Source organism: Myotis yumanensis, unplaced genomic scaffold (genome assembly GCF_028538775.1).
Source record: "Myotis yumanensis isolate MYYU_CA2020_CCGP unplaced genomic scaffold, mMyoYum1.0.hap1 SCAF_4, whole genome shotgun sequence".
In the NCBI taxonomy this organism is placed as follows: Eukaryota; Metazoa; Chordata; class Mammalia; order Chiroptera; family Vespertilionidae; genus Myotis; species Myotis yumanensis.
The window spans coordinates 99,673,225-99,697,374 of NW_027223755.1; the positions used below are offsets into that span (position 1 = coordinate 99,673,225).

At 40.2% G+C, this 24,150-nt stretch overlaps 1 protein-coding gene across 1 annotated transcript in view; it reads left to right on the forward strand.

Annotated features, from left to right (window-relative positions):
- Positions 1 to 192: 192 nt before the first annotated feature.
- Positions 193 to 24,150, forward strand: part of ADCY9 (adenylate cyclase 9) — a 126,974-nt gene continuing 103,016 nt past the window's right edge. Inside the window, exon 1 of the mRNA XM_070413113.1 lies at positions 193 to 1,930. Coding sequence (XP_070269214.1) covers positions 238 to 1,930 — 1,693 coding nt within the window. The 5' untranslated portion in view covers positions 193 to 237. The remainder of the gene's footprint in view (positions 1,931 to 24,150) is intronic.

Below are 24,150 nucleotides of genomic sequence, written 5' to 3' on the forward strand. Positions count from 1 at the left end.
TCCGGCCCGCGCCGGGTGGCCGGGGTCGGCCTCGAGGTGGGGCGGTGGGAGCGCGGATCAGACAGGACCGCAGTGTTGTGAGCAGATGGCGCTTTTGCCAGTAGAGCGCGGGGGCCGCCCCTGGGGACGTGGGCAGAGCCGGTGGCCTTCAGGTGCGTGTACCCCGGCCTAACTCTGCTTGTCCCGCTGACAGGTAGCGGCGATCCCGGCCGGGGGCGGCTGCGGGCGCGCGGCAACATGGCCTCCCCGCCCCACCAGCAGCTGCTGCCGCACCACAGCACCGAAGTGAGCTGCGACTCCAGCGGAGACAGCAACAGCGTGAGGGTCAAAATCAACCCCAAGCAGCTGTCGTCCAACAGCCACCCCAAGCACTGCAAGTACAGCATCTCCTCCAGCTGCAGCAGCTCCGGGGACTCGGGGGGTGTCCCCCGGAGAGCGGGCGCCGGGGGCCGCCTGCGCAGGCAGAAGAAGCTGCCCCAGCTGTTCGAGAGGGCCTCCCGCCGGTGGTGGGACCCCAAGTTCGACTCGGTGAACCTGGAGGAGGCTTGTCTGGAGCGCTGCTTCCCGCAGACCCAGCGCCGCTTCCGGTACGCGCTGTTCTACATGGGCTTCGCCTGCCTGCTCTGGAGCATCTATTTTGGGGTCCACATGAGATCCAAACTGATTGTCATGGCAGCCCCCGCTCTGTGCTTCCTCGTGGTGTGTGTGGGCTTCTTCCTGTTTACCTTCACCAGGCTGTATGCCCGACATTATGTGTGGACCTCGCTGGTCTTCACCCTCCTGGTGTTCGCTCTGACCCTGGCTGCCCAGTTCCAGGTTCTGACGCCTCTCTCAGGACGTGTTGACAGCTCCAATCATACTCCCGCAGCGAAGTCCACAGTCACTTGCTTATCTCAAGTGGGGAGCTTTTCCATGTGCATCGAAGTGCTCTTTTTGCTCTACACCGTCATGCACTTACCTTTGTACTTGAGCTTGTTTTTGGGAGTGGCGTATTCTGTTCTTTTTGAGACCTTTGGCTATCATTTCCAAGAAGAAGACTGCTTCCCCTCACCCGAAGCAGGGCCCGGGCACTGGGAGCTGCTGAGCCGAGCCCTACTCCATGTCTGCATTCATGCCATTGGGATCCACCTCTTCATCATGTCCCAGGTGAGATCCAGGAGCACCTTCCTCAAGGTGGGACAGTCAATTATGCATGGGAAGGATCTGGAAGTGGAAAAAGCCCTGAAAGAGAGGATGATTCATTCTGTGATGCCAAGAATCATAGCTGATGACTTGATGAAACAGGGGGATGAGGAGAGTGAGAATTCTGTGAAAAGGCATGCTACCTCCAGCCCCAAGAACAGGAAGAAAAAGTCTTCCATACAGAAAGCCCCTATAGCATTCCGCCCATTTAAGATGCAGCAGATCGAAGAGGTCAGTATTTTATTTGCAGACATTGTGGGCTTCACCAAGATGAGTGCCAACAAGTCTGCTCATGCTCTGGTGGGTCTCCTCAATGACCTGTTTGGTCGCTTCGACCGGTTGTGTGAAGAGACCAAGTGTGAGAAGATCAGCACCCTGGGAGACTGCTACTACTGTGTGGCAGGGTGCCCTGAGCCCCGGGCCGACCATGCCTACTGCTGCATCGAAATGGGCTTGGGCATGATAAAAGCCATCGAGCACTTCTGCCAGGAGAAGAAAGAAATGGTGAACATGCGTGTTGGGGTTCACACGGGGACTGTCTTGTGTGGCATCTTGGGCATGAGGAGGTTTAAATTCGACGTGTGGTCCAATGACGTGAACCTGGCCAATCTCATGGAGCAGCTGGGAGTGGCTGGCAAGGTTCACATTTCCGAGGCCACTGCAAAATACCTAGATGATCGGTATGAAATGGAGGATGGGAGAGTTACTGAACGCCTAGGCCCGAGCGTTGTTGTTGACCAGCTGAAAGGTACGTGTATTTCTTTGCCTAGTCATTTCCCTCCCTAATCCTGTTTGTGTTGAAAAAACAAAACCAAAACACAAACCAATCTCTTTCCAGCATCAGTATCTGTCTCTGAATACCTTACTGAGAGGACATCTCAGAGCCAGTAGGACTTTTCCTCCAATGAGTCAAATATCACAGATTTGTTCACACTGTGGCAGTGCTGACCTAGGTGAGACCATAGAAGGAAGTAGAACTTTGAAGATGTATCTCCTTGCCAGTTGGCTGTTAATATTTCTGAAATTCTGGGGGCAGGCCTGATGAATGTCAGGGTACCTTCAAAGCCCTGCTGTCAGAACTTTGAAGCACTTTAAGAAGTTACCTTTGCATTTCATTTGGTCACCCTAAAGTCCCATCAAAACGTTTTCTTGTGCCCTTTTCCAACAATGTGAAGAATAAAACATTTCTCCTGTCTAGGCCTCCCTTTGCTGGGACAAGGAAGTCAGCTCAGCTCTGTAGGACTCTGACAATTAGATGGAATCATGTACTCCTAAGTGTACACTCCCTTTGCCTATGTCTCTTTTTTTAAAAAAATTTTTTTGCATTTTCAGCTTTCAACTTTATTTAACGATGCTTATCATGGTATTTGTGTTATCATATAGACTACAGTATTTTAGAATGTCGAACTTCTCAAACCATCAGGTGACTTGAAAGTGAGCAGTGCACTCAGAGCAATATTTAGACCCCCTACCTCCAGCCCCTCAGATTAGTATCTGGTCCCTTGTCCAAGTCTTAACTTCCTTACTGCTGTTCTTGATGTTTTCACTGGGCTTCTTTAATTTTATTATTTCATACAGGACAAAAATATTTGAAGTCTAGGAAGTGATATTTAAGTAAATGGGAACAAAAGTAAGGATTCTAAAAAACACTTTCAAAAAATAGTCCTTATGTTTTACTAAAATCTTCCAGATTGAAGGAACATCTACTTAGGTAGTATGTAGAGAAAATCACATTGATTTTTAAAAGCCTAAATCAGTAAAGCTATAGTATATGTTTTATTGTGCCCACATGTTGCATAATTACACAGTGAAAAACCCCAGGAAAGGGAATCCTCAGAAGGAGAAGTAACAGCTCAAATCAGAGATGGTAGAAGTAATCAGAGATGTACATGGTTGAGTTTGAGAGCCTGAATAGGTTGTCAGCCTTCAGACAAGCCTATATGCTCAATTGATATTTTCTTTCTCTGCTTGTGATCAGAGTTCCCCACATCATTCACTTATTGGTTATCTGGCCAGGGTGCTTTATCCTTCTCCTGATTTTTCTTTATTAGAACTTTATTAGAAGTTGTGTTTCTTGGGCAGTCCTGTAGGTAATTTTGCTAGTAGTTGAATAATGATGTAGTAGAAGAACATTTTCACCTGATAATTACCTCTACCTAGAACAGTGGTTCTCAACCTTGGCTGCACATTAGAATCACCTGGGAATCTTGTTAAAATCCTGAGTTCTGGGCCTCATCCTCCGGAAATTCTGTTTCTTTGTTACTAATGATGAGACCCAGAAATCAGGATTTTAACAAGATTCCCAGGTGATTCTAATGTGCAGCCAAGGTTGAGAACCACTGACCTCGAGAGTTTTAAATGCTACATTGATGAGGTCAGAAACTGCACTTCGCAGTTCACTTGAGAGATTCTTCCATGACACGTGTTTTTCCCTGTAGGAGAGTGGCTCTCGCTCTCGACTCTGAAGGTGCCAGTGGAGTGGGGTGCAGATGTAATTACTGCTGGGCATTTTGGCATCTTTTAGGCTCTGTCCTCAGAAATAGTGGGATAGATTCCAGAGAATGGAGCTGTGCTATACTATGTAAAATTAAGTATGACAATGATAGCAATTCTGTCAGGGATACTTTGAACAGGGCATTACTTGAATTTCAAAAATAAGAACAGATGTAATCAAGTATGTCTGGAAATGGCCAAGTCTTTGAATTTTTGGCAGTACCCAAATTAACAAAAAATTTTTGTTGATTTATGGGTAATTTTATTTTCAGTTTATGGACCAAGGGTCTAAAGACGCAGGCAAAAAAATCTAGAATGGGTTTGTTGATTTTTTTTAAAAAACTTCAAATAGTGTATGTAAATTTGGTAAATTCCCTTTTTCTCTAAATTGTGTGTATTATGTATTTATAAAGGAAAAGTTTTAGTACTGGATGGAAGGTAGGGAAAGACAAGGCTTAGCTAAACCAGTGATTTCTTTACATGGTATTCCCTCCTTTAACTGTTTCCCTGAGACCATGGATTTTGCTGTATTCAGCTTATTTGGAAAATCTTTGTGGACAGGACTCCACTAATAGAGGATGTCTACACAACTTCCTGCCCCTTTTTGAAATTGCACAGTTCGATTCTCCAGACATTCAAATCTGCCAAATTGAGATGATCACATGGTGTGTAGAAAACGCTTTTCATACATGGGGTTAAGGTTATATATGTAAGATTTCTTTTAGCCTGTCTTTGGATTTGTGGTAGATATTTTTTTTATACAATGTTGGGCATTAGCCTTTCCCTCTCATCCCCTTTTCAGGATATGGGGTTAAAAATACCCAGTAGAGGGCTCTGTAGAAATGAACATGGGTAGAGTAAACTGGGGATTCCTGAACTAGCCTGGCAGCATGAAAGGAAGCTACTCCTCTATTTTATCCAAACAGGCTTTGTGGAAGGTGGACTTTGATTATTTATGCACATTCACTCACTCCTTGGAAATCTTTATTGTGCTCTTACAATGCACCTGGCCCTGAGGATGCACAGATAGAGTCATGACAGTTCCTCACCTCCTCGAGCTCACAGTTATAAATGTTATAGAGTATGTAGAGTCAGGAACGCTTTAGGGAGGTGCATGAACTTGGGGTGAGTTTTGAGATTGAGCAGTGGCTCTCCAGGTAGATAGAAGCAGAACATTTGGTGCAGTGGGAATAGTATGGGCAAAGGTTTGAGGTTGTGTTTCTTGGTGGGTTGGGCAATTGTAAGTAGTTCATTAGGACAAGGAAGGTTGTGGGTCACTTGGGAAGGGGTTTGGATTCAGTCCTGTAGGTAATGGGAAGCCACTGATAGGTTTTATGCAGGAGGCTTAAGTGATCTGATTTGCAGTTTTAGAAAGCTAACTCTTTCAGTTCCAGGGACTGTATTAGAAGGTATGAGACTGGAAATTAGTGAGCTGTTTCAGTAAATCCAAGCAGAACTGATGGTAGCTTGAGCCAAGGTAACAATAGTGGTGATGGAGATGATGGGAGAGATATGAGAGTAGTAAGATCAACTTGATAGACTTGGAGCCTGGTTTAAACAGACAACTGGGGGAGGCAAGGGGCTTGATGGTTTGAATGGGAAATGACATTTCAAGTTTCTGGAATTGACCTGGGGACAGTTTTAAGTCAGGAATGGGTGAGAGGCCTTTGAAGTGTCTATGGTATGGTGGAGAATGCAGGACTGAGTTGCAGAATATGACAGGCCAGGAACCCCTGGCTTGTTCATTCATTCATTCAACAAATAATTCATTTTGTGCTGGGCACAGTTCTAGGTGCTGGGGATACAGCAGTGAATACAGCTGACAAAAATTCTTGCCTTTTGGTTGTTCTGCTTTAATACTGCAGTCAGACAGTAAACAAATAAATAAAATATAAAGTTTGTTTTATGTCAACTTCTAAGGAGAAAATATAAAGCAGGAAGAAGGATATAGAATATGTGTTTGTGTGTGTGTGTGTGTGTGTGTGTGTGTGTAATTTTAGATAGGGTGGCCAATCACTGAGAGAGAAGGTAGCAAGAATTTTCAGGACTAGGAATTTGGAAATTATCCCAAAAGTGAGGAGCAGTTATTATTAAAAACAGGGAGAAATAATATGATTTGAGTGATGGGAGCAGGGCCCTTCCACACCATTTGGGATGAACCACTGGACCCTGTTCTATTCTGCCTTGGGCCACAGCAAAAAGATGATGTGTTTGTCTAGAACTTTTGTTTTTTCCTATTATAGGTCGAGTCACAAAGACCAAAGGTGAAACTCTCAGAGAATGCTTCCAGACATCTTATTTCTCCCCTCTTAAATATTAGGAAGATAAAACAAACGTGCTCAGTCACTCCACCCACAATCATGGTTTTATAGAAGAGGGGAGAGTTTTTTTGAAAACAGGAAGGGAACTGTCTAGCATGCTCTGCTGAGGTAAGAGAGGCCCATTCCCTTGGAATAGGCTGGAAGGTCAAGTTCTCCTCCCCCCAAGGCTGATGGTGGTGGCAGCAATAGTAGAACCAGAGGGTGGAAGCTGGGACAGGACAGATTTGAGAAGGTGTTGGAATTCTGGGATTGTAATGGTCAGGAGTAGCCCTGACTGGTTTATGAGTCTTTTTCCACAAGCCAGTGGTTCTTAAACTTTTTGGTCTCAGGACCCCTTTATACTTCTAAAAATTACTATGGAAGCTAAAGAACTCGTGTTTATGTAAGTTATATATTGATATTTACCTTATTAGAAATTGAAACAGAAGATTCAAAAGTCTTTCCTTGACTCATTTAAAAATAAGCCCATTTTACCCATTGCCTGTTAATATAAATAACATATTTTTATAAAAATGACCAGATTAAAATATTTTTTAAAGGTATTTGTGCTTTAATTTTATTTTTTGTTAATCCTCACCCAAGGATATTTTTCCATTGATTTTTAGAGAAAGTGGGAGGGAGGGGGAGAGACAGAGAGAGAAAAACATCAATGTGAGAGAGACACATTGATTGATTGCCTCCTGCATGCACTCCAACTAGGGCCAGAGATTGAGCCTGCAACCAAGGTACGTGCCCTTGGCAGGAATCGACCCCAGGACCCTTCAGTCCGCAGGCTGACGCTCTATCTACCAAGCCAAACCGGCTAAGGCAAAAAAATATTTTCATAAACAAAGAAATTTGGTGAGAAGAGTGGCACTATTTGACATTTCTGCAGATCTCTTTAATGTCTGTATTAATCAAAGATTGGATTTTTAAAAAACTGTGGTAAAATACACGTAACATTTATTTATTATTTTAGCCATTTTAAAATATGTCAGCTAGATTTTTTTAGCTTCTTTGGCATTGTTGTAGGATGTTGATGAATGTGTAGAAAATTTGGCTTTACTTTGATGTAGAGGTAGTTGGAAAATGGAGGAACATTTTAATCGCCTTTTTAGATAACTGTGGATATTTTTCTTAGATACCAAACTAACACCCAACAGACAAGTGGTAGTTTCTTAAGGGTTACTTGCAAACTGGATCTGAAATCCTATTAATCAATTTCTTTATATGCTATTAAAAGCCCATTGGATTCTTGAAGCATGAATCTTTACCCAAGTGTGATTTTGTAACATCATGCATTGATTATTTGGAAAATATTGGTGTTTTGTTATACAGATCTTCCCAATGTCGACATAAACAAAGCCTTTAGTATTGGGAAGATGTCAATTTCACAGTGGCAGATAAGAGTTTTCCAGAACTTTTGTTTTCACTTGAAAGTTTGAATTTTATCATTGGCAACAAATACTGTCAGTTGTTTTCCTTGAAGTGGCAGACTCATTTTGTTCATTTTTCAGGAACAGTCTGCCAAATACTCATCTAAATGACCATAGTTTGTCTGTAGGTCAAGTATAAAGAATATTCTACCAAAAAAGCAGCTAGTTCAGCTTGCAACCCAAACAATTGCATGGATGCTTTTCTTGACAGTCATGGTACATCTGAGTGCAATGGAAGTGCTGTAGGCACTTTTCCCCATTTGTCACAGATTATGAGAAAGACATGCATTCAAGGTTGAGATTTAACACTATTATTCATTTTTACTGTTTCCTCAAAGGACATTCTTAAATGAAACTGACTTTTTTTTTTCCTTTTGCAAGTATGTGGTGGTAAAGAGCACAATGATGACTAGTACAGTTTGGTGCCATGGCTTTGATTCAGGCATCAGCAGTTTTGCCCACGATTACTGTTGTACCGTCATTGCCAACGTCAACACTGCAAAAGGCAAATAACTATAGCATTATTAGGGAAAAAGTTTTGACTTCACAGATACCTTGCAGAGGTCTCAGGGACCCCTAGGGGGCTACAGACCACACCTTGAGAACTGCTACCCAAACATACATTCTCAAAGTAGATGAAACAACTCAAACTGGAATTATGATAGACATACCACATTTATTGTAGAAGTAGCTAGTGACTTTAGTTCATACATTAACTTTTTCTCAACAACAAAAAAATCCTTTCATGATTCTGCCAAATATTTGTTGCTGGTGTTTAGGGTTTATGATGAAAACTATCAACTTGGTTCTTTTCATTTATTTTTGCAGGGCTCACCCTTTGGTGGTTGGGTGTATGGAATTTGGTTTCTGATACATTTGGACTTAATTCTGAGTTCTGTGATTTCTGAGCCATGGAACGTTGGACAAACTATATAGGGACTCTCCAGTTTATAGGAATGACAATACCTCTGTCAGAGGGTTACGGGGAGAATCAAATGAGATGATGATTCAAGTAAAGCACTTGTTAGCATAGTGACTTGATCACAACAGCTGTTCAATAAATAATAACCAACTCTTCTAGCTGGTGAGTCACATTTTGTACTGCACTCAAGGGTGTTTCTTTTTTCCTACATTCTATCTATTGCACATCTTGTATAATTTGGGACTGAAACTCAGAACACACCAGGGACTGTGATTGTGTCAGTTTCTCGAATTAAAAAGGGCAAGTGTTCAAAATACAAAAACACTGATAGCTTGCCCTGGATAAACTGTAGTTGCCAAATTTGGCAGCTTCTTTATTGAAAACCCCAGGGAGTTCAGGCACTATTGTTCTTGGGCTGATTCTGGTCCACAGGGCTTAGAGGTACTTAACGTGATGTGACCCCCTTGATAGTTGAGGAATTATAAGGAAATCTTCAGCTTTGAAATTCTGGAGATATTGGCTGAGTTTTGAACGTGAGCAATTATTCAGCTCTCCTGTTTTCTACTGTAAATTCATTTACTTACTCAACAAATATCAAATGAGTTTCCACTATTTACGAAGCCTGGACTAGGTTCTGGAAATAGAGCTCTCTGGCCTCATGGAGCCTACAGCCTAGAAGGGGAAGTAGGCATTAATCAAATAATCACCTAAACAAATATGTACTAGATATGCTTATCGTATTACAAACAGGGCTGGGAGGTAAGGACACTTATCATCTCCATGTTATACACTAGGGACTGAAGCACAGAGAAGTACTTCGGGATGGTTACACAACTAGAAAGAGCTGCTAAGTGGTGGAGCCGGTACAGTAGTTCCCCATTATCTGTGATTTCGCTTTCTATTGTTTTAGTTATCTATGGTCAATTGCAGTCCAAAAGTATTAAATGGAAAACTCCAGAAATAAACAATTCATAAGTTTTAAATTGTGTGCTGTTCTTAGTAGCATAAGGAAATCTCAGGACATCCCACTCCATCCCACTGGGGATGTGAATCCTCCCTTTGTCCAGCATAGTCATGCTATATAACTATGACCTATTAGCCATTTAGTAGCTGTCTTGGTTATCAGATCAATTGTCACCGTATCACAGTGCTTGTGTCCAAGTAACCCTTATTTTACTTAATAATGGCCCCCAAACTATTCACATAATTAAAAAAATTTTTAAAAATATATTTTTATTGATTTCAGAGAGGAAGGGAGAGGGAGGGAGAGAGAGAGAAACATCAATGATGAGAGAGAATCATTGATCGGCTGCCTCTTGCACATCCCCTACTGGGGATGGAGCTCACAACCTGGGCATGTGCCCTTGTCTGGAATCGAACCTGGGACCCTTCAGTCCGAAGGCCGATGCTCTATCCACTGAGCCAAACCAGCTAGGGCTACTCACATAATTGTTATAACAGTGTATTGTTGTAATTGTTCTATTTTATTAGCTATTGTAAATCTCTTATTGTGTCTAATTTATAAATTAAACTTTATTATAGGTTTAAACAGCAGGTCCTCAAGTAATGTCATTTTGTTCAACATCTTCTATGCTGTAGGAACTTAACTTGTTTATATCAATTAGCCTATGGTAAAATTGGTTTCAACATATGTCATTTTGCCTAAAGTCCCAGAACTTATCCATGTCGTCAAGTGAGGACTTATTATATATAGTTGACCCTTGAACAACTTGGGGGTTAGAGGCCTCCCTTGCAGTTCAAAATCCATGAATAACTACAGACCTCCTTTGTAGTTGAAAATTTGTGAATAACTATAGCCATCTGCTTACGTGGATTCCCAACTATAAAGTTGACTTGTGAACATGGGTTTGAACTTCAAAGATCAAATGAAAAAAATCAGTGTATAAGTGGACCATGTAGTTCAAATCCGTGTTGTTCAAAGGTCAACTGTATATAAGGCTTGGTACTATTCAAGGTTTTAGACATCCACTGAGGTCGTATTTGAGGTCTTGGAATGTATTTCCTGAGGATTAGGGGCGACTACTATATTTAAACTCAAAGGACAGTATTAGAAAACACTATTTCCCACTGCATAGAATAATTGTAAGGATTAAAGGAGAAAATGATGTTAAGTACTTAGAAAAGTACTTGGCACATGTCACTCTTGAGATTAGATTCATGAACTAGTGTTATTGAAAGGGGACAATTAGCAGCAGCAACAGCAGAAACAACTATCCCTTTGTTTAGCTCTTTCCAGCTCAGAGTGTTTTCATGCACATTGTAATCTCAACCATTGTGAAATCTTAGGATCATGGGAACTGTGTTTAGAAGTTTATATTTTATTTACTTGGTTCTTTCCCTTTATATACTAGTTGTCAGGCTGAGTCAGTTTCTTAACATCCTCTGAAGGTGACCAGTGACTTTTTTCAAGACTTAATATAAACTTTTGGATTTTAGCTTTTTGATATATTTCACTCCATTACAGATATCTTTTTTTTTTTTTTTTTTTTAAATGATGATCAAATTGTTCCACCTTGGTCCTTGCTGGCATGGCTCAGTTGTTGAAGAGTGTCGGCCTGTGCACTGAAGGGTCTCCGGTTCTATTCCCAGTCAAGGGCATGTACCTGGGTTGCAGGTTCAATCCCTGGCCAGTTGGGGGGCTCGTGTGGGAGGCAACCAATTGAGTGTCTCTCTCACATTGATCTCCCTCTCCCTCCCCCTCCCCCTCCCCCTCCCCCTCCCCCTCCCCTCCCCCTCCCCCCTCCCCCTCCCCCTCCCCCTCCCCCTCCCCTCCCCCTCCCCTCCCCCTCCCCCTCCCCTCCCCTCCCCCTCCCCTCCCCCTCCCCCTCCCCCTCCCCCTCCCCCTCCCCCTCCCTTCCACTCTCTCTGAAAATCTATGGAGAAATATCCTCAGGTGAGGATTAAAAAAAATTTTTTTTTTCCATCTTGGGTCTGTGGAAATCCCTCCAGGTTGGCCCCTGAGTCTGTTTCATACAGCCCAGTAGTCTTTAATAGCTTTCATACTCATTTAGTAATGTTTTAAGGAGTTGAGAAATTATAGGTGTTAAAATCTCATTAATTCTGTTTGATATATTTTATTCAGAGACTGAGCTAAAGTTTACCCTTTCCTCTTTTTGAAAAGAAAATTAATAGTCTATGCATGTTTATATGAAGAATTAGCACCACAGACAAAACAGTTTGTGTTTCTTAAGCTTTTTGGAAGGTTTAATGTGCGTTCTTACAACTGACAGTTTCTTCTACAAAATTTTCTTACCAACACCTGTTTAGTGGCAAGTGCCTATGAATGTTGGTAACTAGGGATAAAGAACTATAAAATGAAAAAAAATCCTAAACTAACATGTAGATTACCTGTTTGCAGACTAAGAGTACCCTCAGCCCAGCAAGCCCTACCCCCACCCCCAAGGACAGTTGTGGAAGGTTCTAGAAGGCCTAACTCCAGAAATTTCATAGGAACCTTGCTCTGAATAGTGCTTCCTGGAATGACTGCTCTGTCACTCTCCTTCCTATTTGTATAATGTGTATTTGATGTATTTTGTTTATGATCTGTCTCCACTCTACTAGAATGTGTCTTGAGAGCAGGAATTTTTGCAGATTTTATTTATGGCTGTATTCCTAGCATCAGGAACATGGCCTAGCATATAGTAGATGCTCCATAATATTTGTGGGATGAATGAATGAATATTCTAACTACTTGAGCTCCACATATGGACACTCCATTGTGTGTGAAACCACACTCCAGACATCTACACAGAACAAACCAGGAAGAAGGTAGAGAGCAGACAACTGATTTTCTAGTAATGGTTGATTGGTTTATTAAGTAGATGCTATGGGCTGGGCCTTGGAAGGATCTAGGGAAGGAGATAGAAAGAGCTGCAAATATAGTGCCTGGAAATGTGAAATATAGGCCGATGGGTGCGTGAGAATGGAGAGCCTCAGGACTAAGGGTTCCAGGGCCACTACAGTGAAGGCTGTGGGGTAGAGCTGGAAATTCAGGTAATTGAAAACCCAAGTGTTTGTTTAGGGCCTAGGAAATACAGTTTGAATTGCTTAGTTTAGGCAATAATTTTTAAGTTTTAAAAAATGGATATTTTAAGAAGTGTATTTATTTTTAATAATACTATAGATCTTTATAATTCTTACTTGATTTTTATGTATACACATGAAAAACAGCATACCCTTTTTTTGGGCAAAGCTCCTGGCTAGTCCTTGTGCATAATTTCCAGGATTTTTATATAATGCTATTAAATTCTGTTCATTTTTTTTCCTTCCAAAGAAAAATGTGCTAATGAAAGCAGCTTTTGAATAATTTATATTTGTGTTTGAATTGTTTGGGAAATATTAAATTAGGTTTCTTACCATTAGTTTGTAGAGAGGAAGAAAACCCATGTGATTTATTTTCTTGTATATGGATATTAAAATACAATATACCATTAAAGCTTTGACATTTTAAATAGAAGTGCATTGCATATTGATTCAGTTAGTTTTGCCCTATTAAGTGGTTAATATTCAAAGTGTAGATTACATTGCATTCTGTAATTTCATAAATGTGTTCTTTTTCCCTTGAGAAAATGATTCTTATGTTTATTAATGTTAATTTTTGTTTTGTGAATGAGCTGTCTAAAAACCGGTTGGTGTGTGGCTAGGGGATGTTTCTGAAAGTAAAGTACTTTTATAGAATTACCTTATTATTTGTATAAATGAATTTGTTTAGTAGATTACTTTTTCATCTTAAGATGTTTTCTTTACTAACTGGTTAAGCACTTTTGGGAAAATAATTTAATCTCTCTGGTTCTCAGTTTCCTCATATTTGTAAAATAAAAAGTTCGAATTATATGTGCTTTAAATTTCCCATCATTCTCTAAGACTAGCTGAGCTTCTCAGGTGATTGGGAAATAGTATGCGTTCTTAATATGAAGAAGTGGGTTTTTTTTGGTCTATTTGTTTTTTGGTCTATTTGTTTGGTCATTTAGTTAAATTTAGCATATGAAAACTCAGATTTACAGAATTGCTATTGCAGAACATGTGTGAGATTCTTAATTTGCCAAAGTATTTTTACTTCCTTTGAATATAAATAAATAAGATTGAGTTAAAGAAGTGTAATTTACACATGATTTTTTTATTATGTTTGTTGAATAAAGCAGGGTGTCATTAGAGAAACCCATTTGATTAGGAAAGTTTAAGGAACACTTTTGAAATGGCTTGGAGAAAATGCAAAGTGATTAAATTTTTAAAAAATGTGCTTCAATTTTTTAAAAAATGTGCTTGTTTGAACATTATTTCAGAGAGAGATTGGAAGGTTAGTTGCCAATAAAATGAATTTTACTGTGTTGGCAGTAGAACAGAACTAATATTAGATTAATAATGTTATTACTGATTATTCCATCAATAAAAGACTCACTTGTTCCTGATGGGTTCTTGTATCTGCTATGTGTTTAGTGTGCCTGGGTCCTATATATTTACTATTTAGTGTGACTCTAGTAGTTCAACAATTAATGCACCTGGAAAGTGGCTACCTTAGACTTTGTAATTAGAAACTAGAGGCCACTAATGATAAACAAAAACCGTTGGATTTAATTATAAAGGATTTATAAAAGATTTGAGTGGTTTTCTTATCCTTTCTTCTAAATAGCAAAGCAGCTCATGGAAAGTAATAATATTTGCTGTGATTTGCAATGGCTGGTGAAACAAAGTAGAAAAGGAAAAACACTATACTTTGTTCTGAAAGACAGTGCTGTCATTGGGTACATATGTCATCTGACCCGAGAGAGAATTTTATCTCAACAAAGACCCAACTTGTGAAACTCTAGCTTCCCTTAGAGAAACTGTTACTCACAGTTTGCTGGAGTCATCTGTTTTCTAAGGATTAAAGAGCCTGACTCAGTGTGTAAGTAATTGCAGAAGGTTAAAAATTTTTAGAACTACCATGCAAACAAAAAAATTTCAAAGGACATTTCTCATCTCTGACAAGCATTTTATAGAGAACTTCTCAGCTGTAATAAATGAATTAACTCTGTTCTCTCTGACTCCTGAAAGAAATTGTGATAATGAACACTTTCAGAGCTGGTGATTCTAAGTTATCAACTTTGCCCCTCTGCCATTTGAAGTTCAGATGGAAATGTTTGCTTTCATAGCTCTAGTCATGTTGTTACTTTATTTAGCAGCTATTAAATTACCAATTCCATATACTCCTTTGGAGGTGTTCCAGTTTGCGCTAAGGTTTCTGTTCCTTTCAGCAGCATTGCTTATGGTGTGTGGAACTTTCCTGAACAAGGAATATGAACAGTGTTCTTAGAGTGGATGATTTTAAGCTTTTCTATTTTAATAACCACTTTTTTTGAGATATAATTCACATACCACACAGTTTACTCATTCCAAGTATGTGATTCAGTGATTTTTAGTATATTCTCAGGTATGTGCAGCCATCACCACAATCAATTTTAGAACATTTTTATCCTAAAAAGAACCCTATACTCATTAACAGTCACTCCTCATTTCTCTCTAAACCTCCCAGCCCCTGGCAACCACGAATCTACTTTCTGTCTCTATAGATTTGCCTATTCTGTACATTTTGTATAAATGGAATCACACAATATATAGCCTGTTATGACTGGCTTCTTTCACTTAGCATATTGTTTTCAAAATTCATCCACATTATAGCATGTATCAGTACCTCATCCCTTTTTATGGTTGCATAATATTCCATTGTATGGATAGACTATATTTTATCTATTCATTCATCAGTTGATGGAAAAGTGATTATTTTTGAAGTTAACAATCAAGCTGATTGTTTAAATATAAGTTGAAATGATAGAAAATCTTTTTTAAAAAATGAATTTTATTGATTTTTTACAGAGAGGAAGGGAGAGGGATAGAGAGTTAGAAACATCGATAAGAGAGAAACATCGATCAGCTGCCTCCCGCACACCCCCTACTGGGGATGTGCCTGCAACCAAGGTACATGCCCTTGACCAGAATCGAACCTGGGACCCTTCAGTCCGCAGGCCGATGCTCTATCCACCGAGCCAAACCGGTTAGGGCTGATAGAAAATCTTTTATTATATAATAATATATCTTGACTGCCCAGCCAGCGTGGCTCAGTGGTTGAGCAGTCGACCTATGAATCAGGAGGTCATGGTTTGATTCCCCCACTCCCACCCCGGTCAGGGCACATCCCTAGTGGGGGGGGGGGGGGGGGGCGTGCAGGAGGCAGCTAATCAGTGATTCTCCCACATCATTAATGTTTCTATCTCTCTCCCCCTTCCTCTCTGAAATCAATAAAAATATATATTAAAAAAATATATACCTTGACCAAAATTTAGCATTTCATTTTCACCAGTGTGTAGAAGTTTTCTTGAAAGGCATGATTAAGTGAGATTTAATACTGATTTATAATTTAATTCACATAATCAGTTTAGTTATTTTTTAAACAGCTATCCTCTTTTCTGAGCTTGATTCAGGTTGATTAAATATTAAATTCTCTGATCCTTTCTCTTAGTTCCTTAACAGACAGCTTTAGGGGCAGCATATGGGTGAATATGAAACCAGCTTCATTTGATACAAATATCAAATATAGAGTTGTTAGATATAAATATCAATTATAGTAAGTCTTTCTGGGTGGTTGAGTTTTCTGAAGAGGTGAGGGTTTTCCTTTTTAGCTTAAACATTTGGTTGTACATTTCTGAAATATATAAAACCCTTTCTTACCTTCAGAATAATGAAATATGCCAAATACAATTTAATTTTCTTGACGACTCATTTATATTGGTTGTTATTTGGCTTTTACTGATATAGCAACTACCCTATAAAGAAAGGAATTTTTGCTTTATTTTAAATAGACTGAGATTGCTTTGTTTTTCCAGTACTTATGTTTTAAAATATTTTTTTGCTTGCTCTCTTTTTATCAGCTTATGTAGCTATTAGTATGCTTTGCTCTTGGTTTTCAATTTATTACAAAACAAATCAAAACAAAAAACCAAACACATAATCAAACTTGTTAACCCTGCAAAGGTAGTTTGATTAAGAGAACTATGAATTTGGTATTGTGCAATTTTTGATTGTCAGCTATATTCTGAATAAGTGAGTTTGCTAGGTAGTGAGTTCAGGATGCGCAAGAGGTTATTACGGTTACTTTTAGTATATTTTTAAAGGGGAGGTGAAAGGGAAATTTGAATCAAATTTGTGTCTTAGGAAAGGGCACATGTTTTTCAAAAGACCAAAGTAGCGTTCTTTTGGGTATGTAGAAATAGAAAATGGGAACTATAGATTACTAATGAAGAATTAATTAGAATTAATAATTCTATAACTAGTTATAAAGCTACAGTGTTAATGGTAACTGGGGATGTACTGATTGTTGTTGAAATTTACTAGAATTTTGGGACAGAACTTTGTAGACTTTCTCAAGAAAAATCTGGTAAAAAGTTTGTGTGTTATGTTCTCTAATATACTGCCAAGGCAGAACTGACCATATTTCTTCCTTTTCGTAAGTTTAAACTTACAAAGATGTGCATGAATTTTCATCCTAGAAATTTATTAGTCTGGCATTCAGTAGCATTGAAACAGTGCAAATTGGTGTGGTTTGTTCTTGGAAGATGTGTTCTTTCTGAAGGGTGCCAGACTGACTAGTATATTCTGGGCAGGTTTGTAAGTTACATGATCTTCCCACTGAACCTCACTCCACAGGTATGTCTGTATGTCTGCCAAGTCTACCAAAACATCAGCCTTTCTCTTTGTGAGGTTGTTCTCTTCAACTGAAAATTAAAATAGACTCAATTCTTAGGAGTGTGGGTTGTCAATGTCTCACTTTTAAAAGTGGTCAATATGTAGTTTGCTCAAAACTGGCAGTCTGAGAACTGGTTTCTCTTAGGGGAAGTGAGTCGCTTAACCTGCGGGGTTAGGGCTAGGATTAAATGAGATAATGCACATAAGAGCACCTGGCACATGGTGGGTGTTTAGAAATGTTTTGGTTTTCACCCTATGCCCCTTCCCTCAAAATTTGTTTTCATCGGTGTTGAAATTCATGTAATTGATGGAAGTCCAGGAGCAGCTATGAGGAAAGGGAGGCACAAAGGGAGCATGAGCTCTGTAATGCTGAAACCCCATTCCAGACAAGCTAGCAACAAGGAGCTTGGGGGGCCCACATTTAGATTTAAGGAAGGAGTCAAGTGCAGGCTCCCCTAATATCCAGACATAACTTGCCTTTTTGTCATTGTTGCTTGCCTGCCCTTTGCACATGCTTCCTCCAGCCCCGATAGCAATCTCCTGGGGCTGTGAGCACCAGACACAGCATGATTGCTGTAAGGGAGACCATGAAAAACAGATACACAGAAGGTGGACATAGTGTACAGAAAAATAAAGCAGGGTGAAAACACAGATACTGATATCAGTGACTTTATATCTGGTGGGTGAAAGGTGCATTAGTATCTCAGAATAACTGTTGATTAATGTTATGGCTGATTTAAGATCATGAATGCAGCACTTGAATTCCCACTTCCCCCCTTTTGCAGATAAAGAAAAATATATTTTTGTACGTCAAGTGCTTAGTTCATGCTTCTCCACAGGGAATCTTATGCCACTCATCCAGTGCCTGGACTTAAGGGGTTGACATTTCTTATGATAGTTTTTGTAAGATTGCCATGAAAAATCCTTGGGTAAGGACTTAGGATTTATCTAAACCTAACTTGCCTTGCAGTGTAAACTGTAGGCCTGGTGGTGCTGTCCCAGTTGCTTTCATAAACTTGCTCTGATACTGACCAATGACGTCAGGTTTCTTGTACCATATCTAGAACTTTCTAAGGACTCATATTCTGCCATTTTTTCTCCATTTGTTGTTATCCTACAGTTTCTTGATATTCTGTTCACTTTTTAAAAGTTGACATGAAATTCACATAACAGAATATTAGCCATTTAAATTAATTCAGTGGCATTTAGTTCATTTACAGTGCTATACAACTGTCACTTCTAATTCTAAAACATTTTCATCACCCCAAAAGAAAACCTACCTATTAAGCAGTCAATCACCACTCCGCCCTCCTCCCAGCTCCTGATAATCACCAATAGACAGTGACTTTGTTCACTGTATATTGAAATGGTGTTGTGATTAGGATAAAATTATTAGTTTCTGTCTCTATGTTGGATATTTCATATTAATGAACCACACAGTATGTGGCCTTTCGTGCCTGGTTTCTCTCACTGAACATCACTGGACGTTTTCCAGGTTTCTTCCGGGTTGTAGCATGTATCAGTGCTTCATTCCTTTTTATGACTGAATAAAATTCCATTGTTTATTCATCTGTTGAAGGAACCCAAATGTGACTATTGTGAATAACGCTGCTGTGAACATTTGTGTTTTTGTTTGGGCACAGCTTCCCAGTTATTTTGGGTATACGCCTGAGTGGAATTGCGGGGTCATATAGTAACTACGTTTGACTCTTTGATATACCTGTGTCACTTTTTAGGATGAGAGACTTGTAAAAAGTCGCATCTGGCAGTCAGGTATTTCAGAAAACCCCCTTCAAGTTGAGAGTCAAGTTGGTAACAGGTAATGTTGTGAATTATGTGTCTTTTTTGAAGTGACTTTGTTCACTGTATATTGAAATGGTGTTGTAATTAGGATAAAATTATAATGTAGATATGACATGTTTAGAGAACTTTTCATTTTGATAAATATATGGGTTTTTGGCAGTCTCCTTCAGGCTGGCATTGGATTTGGCAACTTTGGAATGGTGTGTTAGATAAATAGTCACTATCTAGGGCAAGCTTTTAAAAAAAAACACTATTTAAATATTGACAAGAAATACAAAAAAAAAAGCCCCAAACAACTCTAGGAACTTTCTTGTTCAAATGAATCCAAACGGTCTAAATACAGCATGGTAAAATTAGGCTTTCGCTTCGGTTTCCGTGGGGCATGTGAGCCCATGGGCCTCTTGTGCCTGCCGGGGACACTCTCTGCTTGTTAGCTATCCTTAGAGTGCGGGAATGTGGGATACTGTCCACAGAGAGTAGTGTTCCCACAGCGCTGCCTTAATATAGAACGTTTTTCTAAAAAAATGTTGGCTACTGAAAGAGTTCCACTCCCAAACATGGTCATTGGTTCAGAGTTCATTTTTATTTGTTTTTATGTAGTTAAAGGCAAGAAAAAGTATGTAAACTTGTCAGTGTTACCAAGTATTAGAATTGCTTAGGGTAGCGGAGCAGAAAGCTGAGTTTCTAATAAAAAAAACACACTGTTCCTCCTTCAGGGCAAATAAAGACAGTGGTCCCTCTGTGGCCACATGGGGGAGGTTGGAGGTTGGCCAGGCTCAGGCTGCTGTTTGCTGAGATGAGTGGGTGGGAAATGTTCACTGTTATGAGGAACATGCTCCAGGGACAACCTCAGTGCTCCCCTCTGGTGAATGGTATTGCTCCCCAACTTTGCTTATCGACCCCCCTGAAAAGTTGCCCTGGTGGGGGAGCTAGGAACACCCCATAGGGCAGCTGGATTACAATGGCCACAAATGGATGGCCACCAAAAACTGTTAGGTAGCCTTTGGGCCTATGGAGTCCTGGCAAATGTTCCCCTTTTGTTAGGATGTTTCTCAAGCAGGTAGGGATAAAACTATTCTGTTTAAGTGTGGTGGCTTCTCCAGGAGACAAAAGAAGCATGCGGTATGTCAGGATCCCATCAGGGAAGAAACAGTTCCTTGAAAATGCCCTGTTACTCTGCTGTTGAGCTACAATCTTTTTTTCCCAAGTCAAAAATTTTATTTATTTATTTTTAAATCTTTATTGTTCAGATTATTACAGTTGTTCCTCTTTTTTCCCCCCTATAGCTCCCCTCCATCCAGTTCCCACCCCACCCTCTGCCCTTACCTCCCCCAACTCTGTCTTCATTCATAGGTGTACGATTTTTGTCCAGTCTCTTCCTGCACCCCGCACACCCCTTTCCCCCCGAGAATTGTCAGTCCACTCCTTTTCTATGCCCCTGATTCTATTATATTCACCAGTTTATTCTGTTCATCAGATTATTTATTCACTTGATTTTTAGATTCACTTGTTGATAGATGTGTATTTGTTGTTCATAATTTGTATCTTTACCTTTTTCTTCTTCTTCCTCTTCTTAAAGGATACCTTTCAGCATTTCATATAATACTAGTTTGGTGGTGATGAACTCCTTTAGCTTTTCCTTATCTGTGAAGCTCTTTATCTGACCTTCAATTCTGAATAATAGCTTTGCTGGGTAAAGTAATCTAAGGTTGTAGGTTCTTGCTATTCATCACTTTGAATATTTCTTGCCACTCCCTTCTAGCCTGCATAGTTTCTGTTGAGAAATCAGCTGACAGTCGTATCGGTACTCCCTTGTTAGGTAACTGACTTTCTTTCTCTTGCTGCTTTTAAGATTCTCTCTTTGTCTTTTGCTCTTGGCATTTTAATTATGATGTGTCTTGGTGTGGTCCTCTTTGGATTCCTTTTGTTTGGGGTTCTCTGCCCTTCCTGGACTTGTAAGTCTATTTCTTTCACCAGGTAAGGGAAGTTTTCTGTCATTATTTTTTCAAATAGGTTTTCAATATCTTGCTCTCTCTCTTCTTCTGGCACCCCCATGATTTGGATGTTGGTTTGCTTGAAGTTGTCCCAGAGGCTCCTTACACTATCTTCATATTTTTGGATTCTTTTTTCATTTTGCTTTTCCGGTTGGGTGTTTTTTACTTCTTTGTACTTCAAATCTTTGACTTGATTCTTGCGATCCTCTAGCCTGCTGTTGGATCTCTGTATAATATTCTTTATTTCAGTCAGTGTATGCTTAATTTCTAGTTGGTCCTTTTTCATATCCTTGAGGGTTTTACTAGACTTATTGAGGGTCTCACTAAATTTATTGGCGGTTTCTAGAAAATTCTTGAAAAACCTTATAACCGTGATTTTGAATTCTATATCCAGTAGTTTGCTTTCCTCCATTTCTGTCTTTGTGACCTGTTTCTTTGTCTCTGCATTTTGGCTGCTTCCCTGTGTTGATAGAATGGCTTTCTGTGCTAGGGGTCCTATAGGGACCAGTGGCTCAGCCTCCCCAATTACCTGAAGTGGACGCTCTTGGTGCACCCTTTTGTGGGCTGTGTGCACAGTCTTGTTGTATTTAAGCCTTGATTGTGGTTGGTATCACTGGGAAGAATTGACCTCCAGGCCAATTGGCTGTGAGAATCAGCTGTGTCTACGTGGGAGAACTTCTGTGCTGGAGACACCCTTATGGGGCAAGACTTGCTTCAGTGGGGCTTTCGTGCTTACTGAGTCTGCCCCCTGAGTGTGTCCCTTTTGGATCTGAGGAGTTGTAATTGGATGGTCCCACTCTGACCACTGGGTACACTGGCTCTTGGATCTAAGGAGGTGCTAATTTAGCCTCTGCCTGAGGCTACCCAGCAGGAGCTACGAAGAGATCTGCAGATTCCCCTTCCTTATTTGGGGTTTGGAGGTGTCCAGATGAGGCCCAGCTGTGAAGCAATGCAAGCTGCTGTGGGGCCTTGGGCCTTCTCTTGGAAGTTCTGGGTCTGTCTGGCCCAGCTGCAGTTTGTTAGGTAATTTTCAGATTGCAAAGGGCCAGGGCATTCATATGCAAAAGCCTCTGCCACAGCTTGGGTGGGGCGGGGTCTCAGGGAATCAACAGGGCGGAGCAAGCAGCTATGGCTGATCCTCAGCCCTGCCCTAAGAGGCCCCGGGTCTCAGTGTCCTGGTAATCGCTGCAAGCACCTTTGAGAGAAAGCCGCCCTTGAGTTCCGAGTTCTGCCCACTGCCAGACAGTCCAGTTTCTCCCTGTATGAGTCTGAGACCTCAGAGACTTGCCCGGAACTGGAGTTCAGAGCAGTCGGGGGCTTGTGACTCCCTCCCGATTAAAAAAGACAGCCGCGTCCTCAGTTGTCAGCCCTTTTCCATGCGCCTCCGTACCTCTGCACTTTACTTTCACACCTCTTCTGAGTCTCAGTGTGCTTTTCTCTTTCCTTCTAGTTGTAGAATTTCCACTCAGCCAGCCTTCCTGAGGTTCTGGATGATGTCCGTTTTGTCTTTTAGTTGTATTTTTGAAGTGGTTGTTCGAGGCAGCATTTTCAGGTGTTTACCTATGCCGCCATCTTGGTTTTCCCCCTGTTGAGCTACAGTTTGCCTTCTCTTTTTAAAGCCGACTTTGCTGGCATCCATTTGTTGAACAAAGTTTTTGAGGGCATGAGGATGAATATAAATTGTAGCTGTATCTCAAAAATCTCCCAGGTTACCTGCATCATGCTGGTGGGAATCTGAAGCGGAGCATTCTCAGGCTGTGGGAAACAGCCTGGCCACTCCTCAAAAGGTTAAACACAGCGTTATCATGTGACCCAGCAGTTCTACTCCTAGGTGTACACCCAAATGAATGGAAAATATACATTCACACAAAAACTGGTAGGCGAATGTTCACAGCAGCATTGCTCATAATAGCCAAAACATGGAAACAACCCAAATGTTCACCTAATGCAGAACAGATAAAATGTGGTCCATCCATATTATGGAATATTATTCATCCACAAAAAGGAATGAAGTACTGATTCATGCTACAATATGGATGAACCTTGAAAATTTATGCTCAGTGAAAGAAGCCAGTAACAAAAGGCCACATAATAAATGATTCCATTTCAAGTGTCCAGAATAGGTAAATCCATCAAAACAGAAAGTAAATTAGTGGTTGCCTAGGCCTAGGGAATTGAGAGGAAATGGAGAGAGACTGCTAATGGGAACAAGGGTTTCATTTTGAGGCAATGAAAATGTTCTGAAATTGATTTGGTGATGGTTGCACAACTTTTTGAATATATTAAAAATCAGTGAATTGTATAATATGTGAATTACATCTCAACAAAGCTGTTATAGAAAACAAATAAGCCTCCCAGACTAACATTGACAGTTGGAGTAATATTGTAGTAGAAGGTAATAAGATCGGAGATTTTGTAGTTCATATGTGTAGAACAGAGGGGGATGAGATGGATGTGTTGTTGCGGCCTCTTGGGAGAGAGAGAGTGGTCATTGGGTAATCAGTGAGCTTTGGGAGATCTGGTTCACAATTTTGGAGATTCAGAATCTTCCTTTCTATCATTGTTCAGAGTGTACAAAATGAGGAGGACTGATTCATGCTAACCACGAGACTGGTGTATAAACTATGCGCCAGTGTATTACTTTACATTGGGGAATATGGTATGCTTTTCCAGTGTTCGGGGCACTTCCTCTATGATATCAAGATATCTGGGAGGCCTAATTAATAGTAAAAAGATTACTTAAGGAGTGTAGTATTCAAGCAAATGATCTTAAAGCATGCGCTGTATTATTTAATTATGGGGAAATTACATTGTATATCTTACCAGGGACTGGAGTACAGATTGAGTGCCTTTCCTGAACTGTGTAACCACTGCCAAGTCTTTCCTTAGAGAAGATGTTATAAAACAAATAAATATACAAAACAAAACCTTATCATAAAATAGAAAACTCCCTACTTCATAAGAAATGCAAACTTATGTAGAAATGCTTACAGATAAAGCCAATTAATTTTAAATTAATAGTATGTGAGTTAATGAAGACCTAACTAGAAGTTGCTTAATGAAAATAATTTATTATCTCACATAACAACAATTATGGCATTTCCAGGGTTAAGTCAGAGGTTGGATGACATTGTCAAGGACCCATGTTTTCTGTCTTGGCTTTCTGCCATCCTTGCTATGTAGGAGATGTCTTCCCTGTGGCACGGGTGGCTGCATCCATTCCAGTAATACAATGACATCCAACGAAGAAGAGGAACTTTTCCTCTCATGCATATCTTATT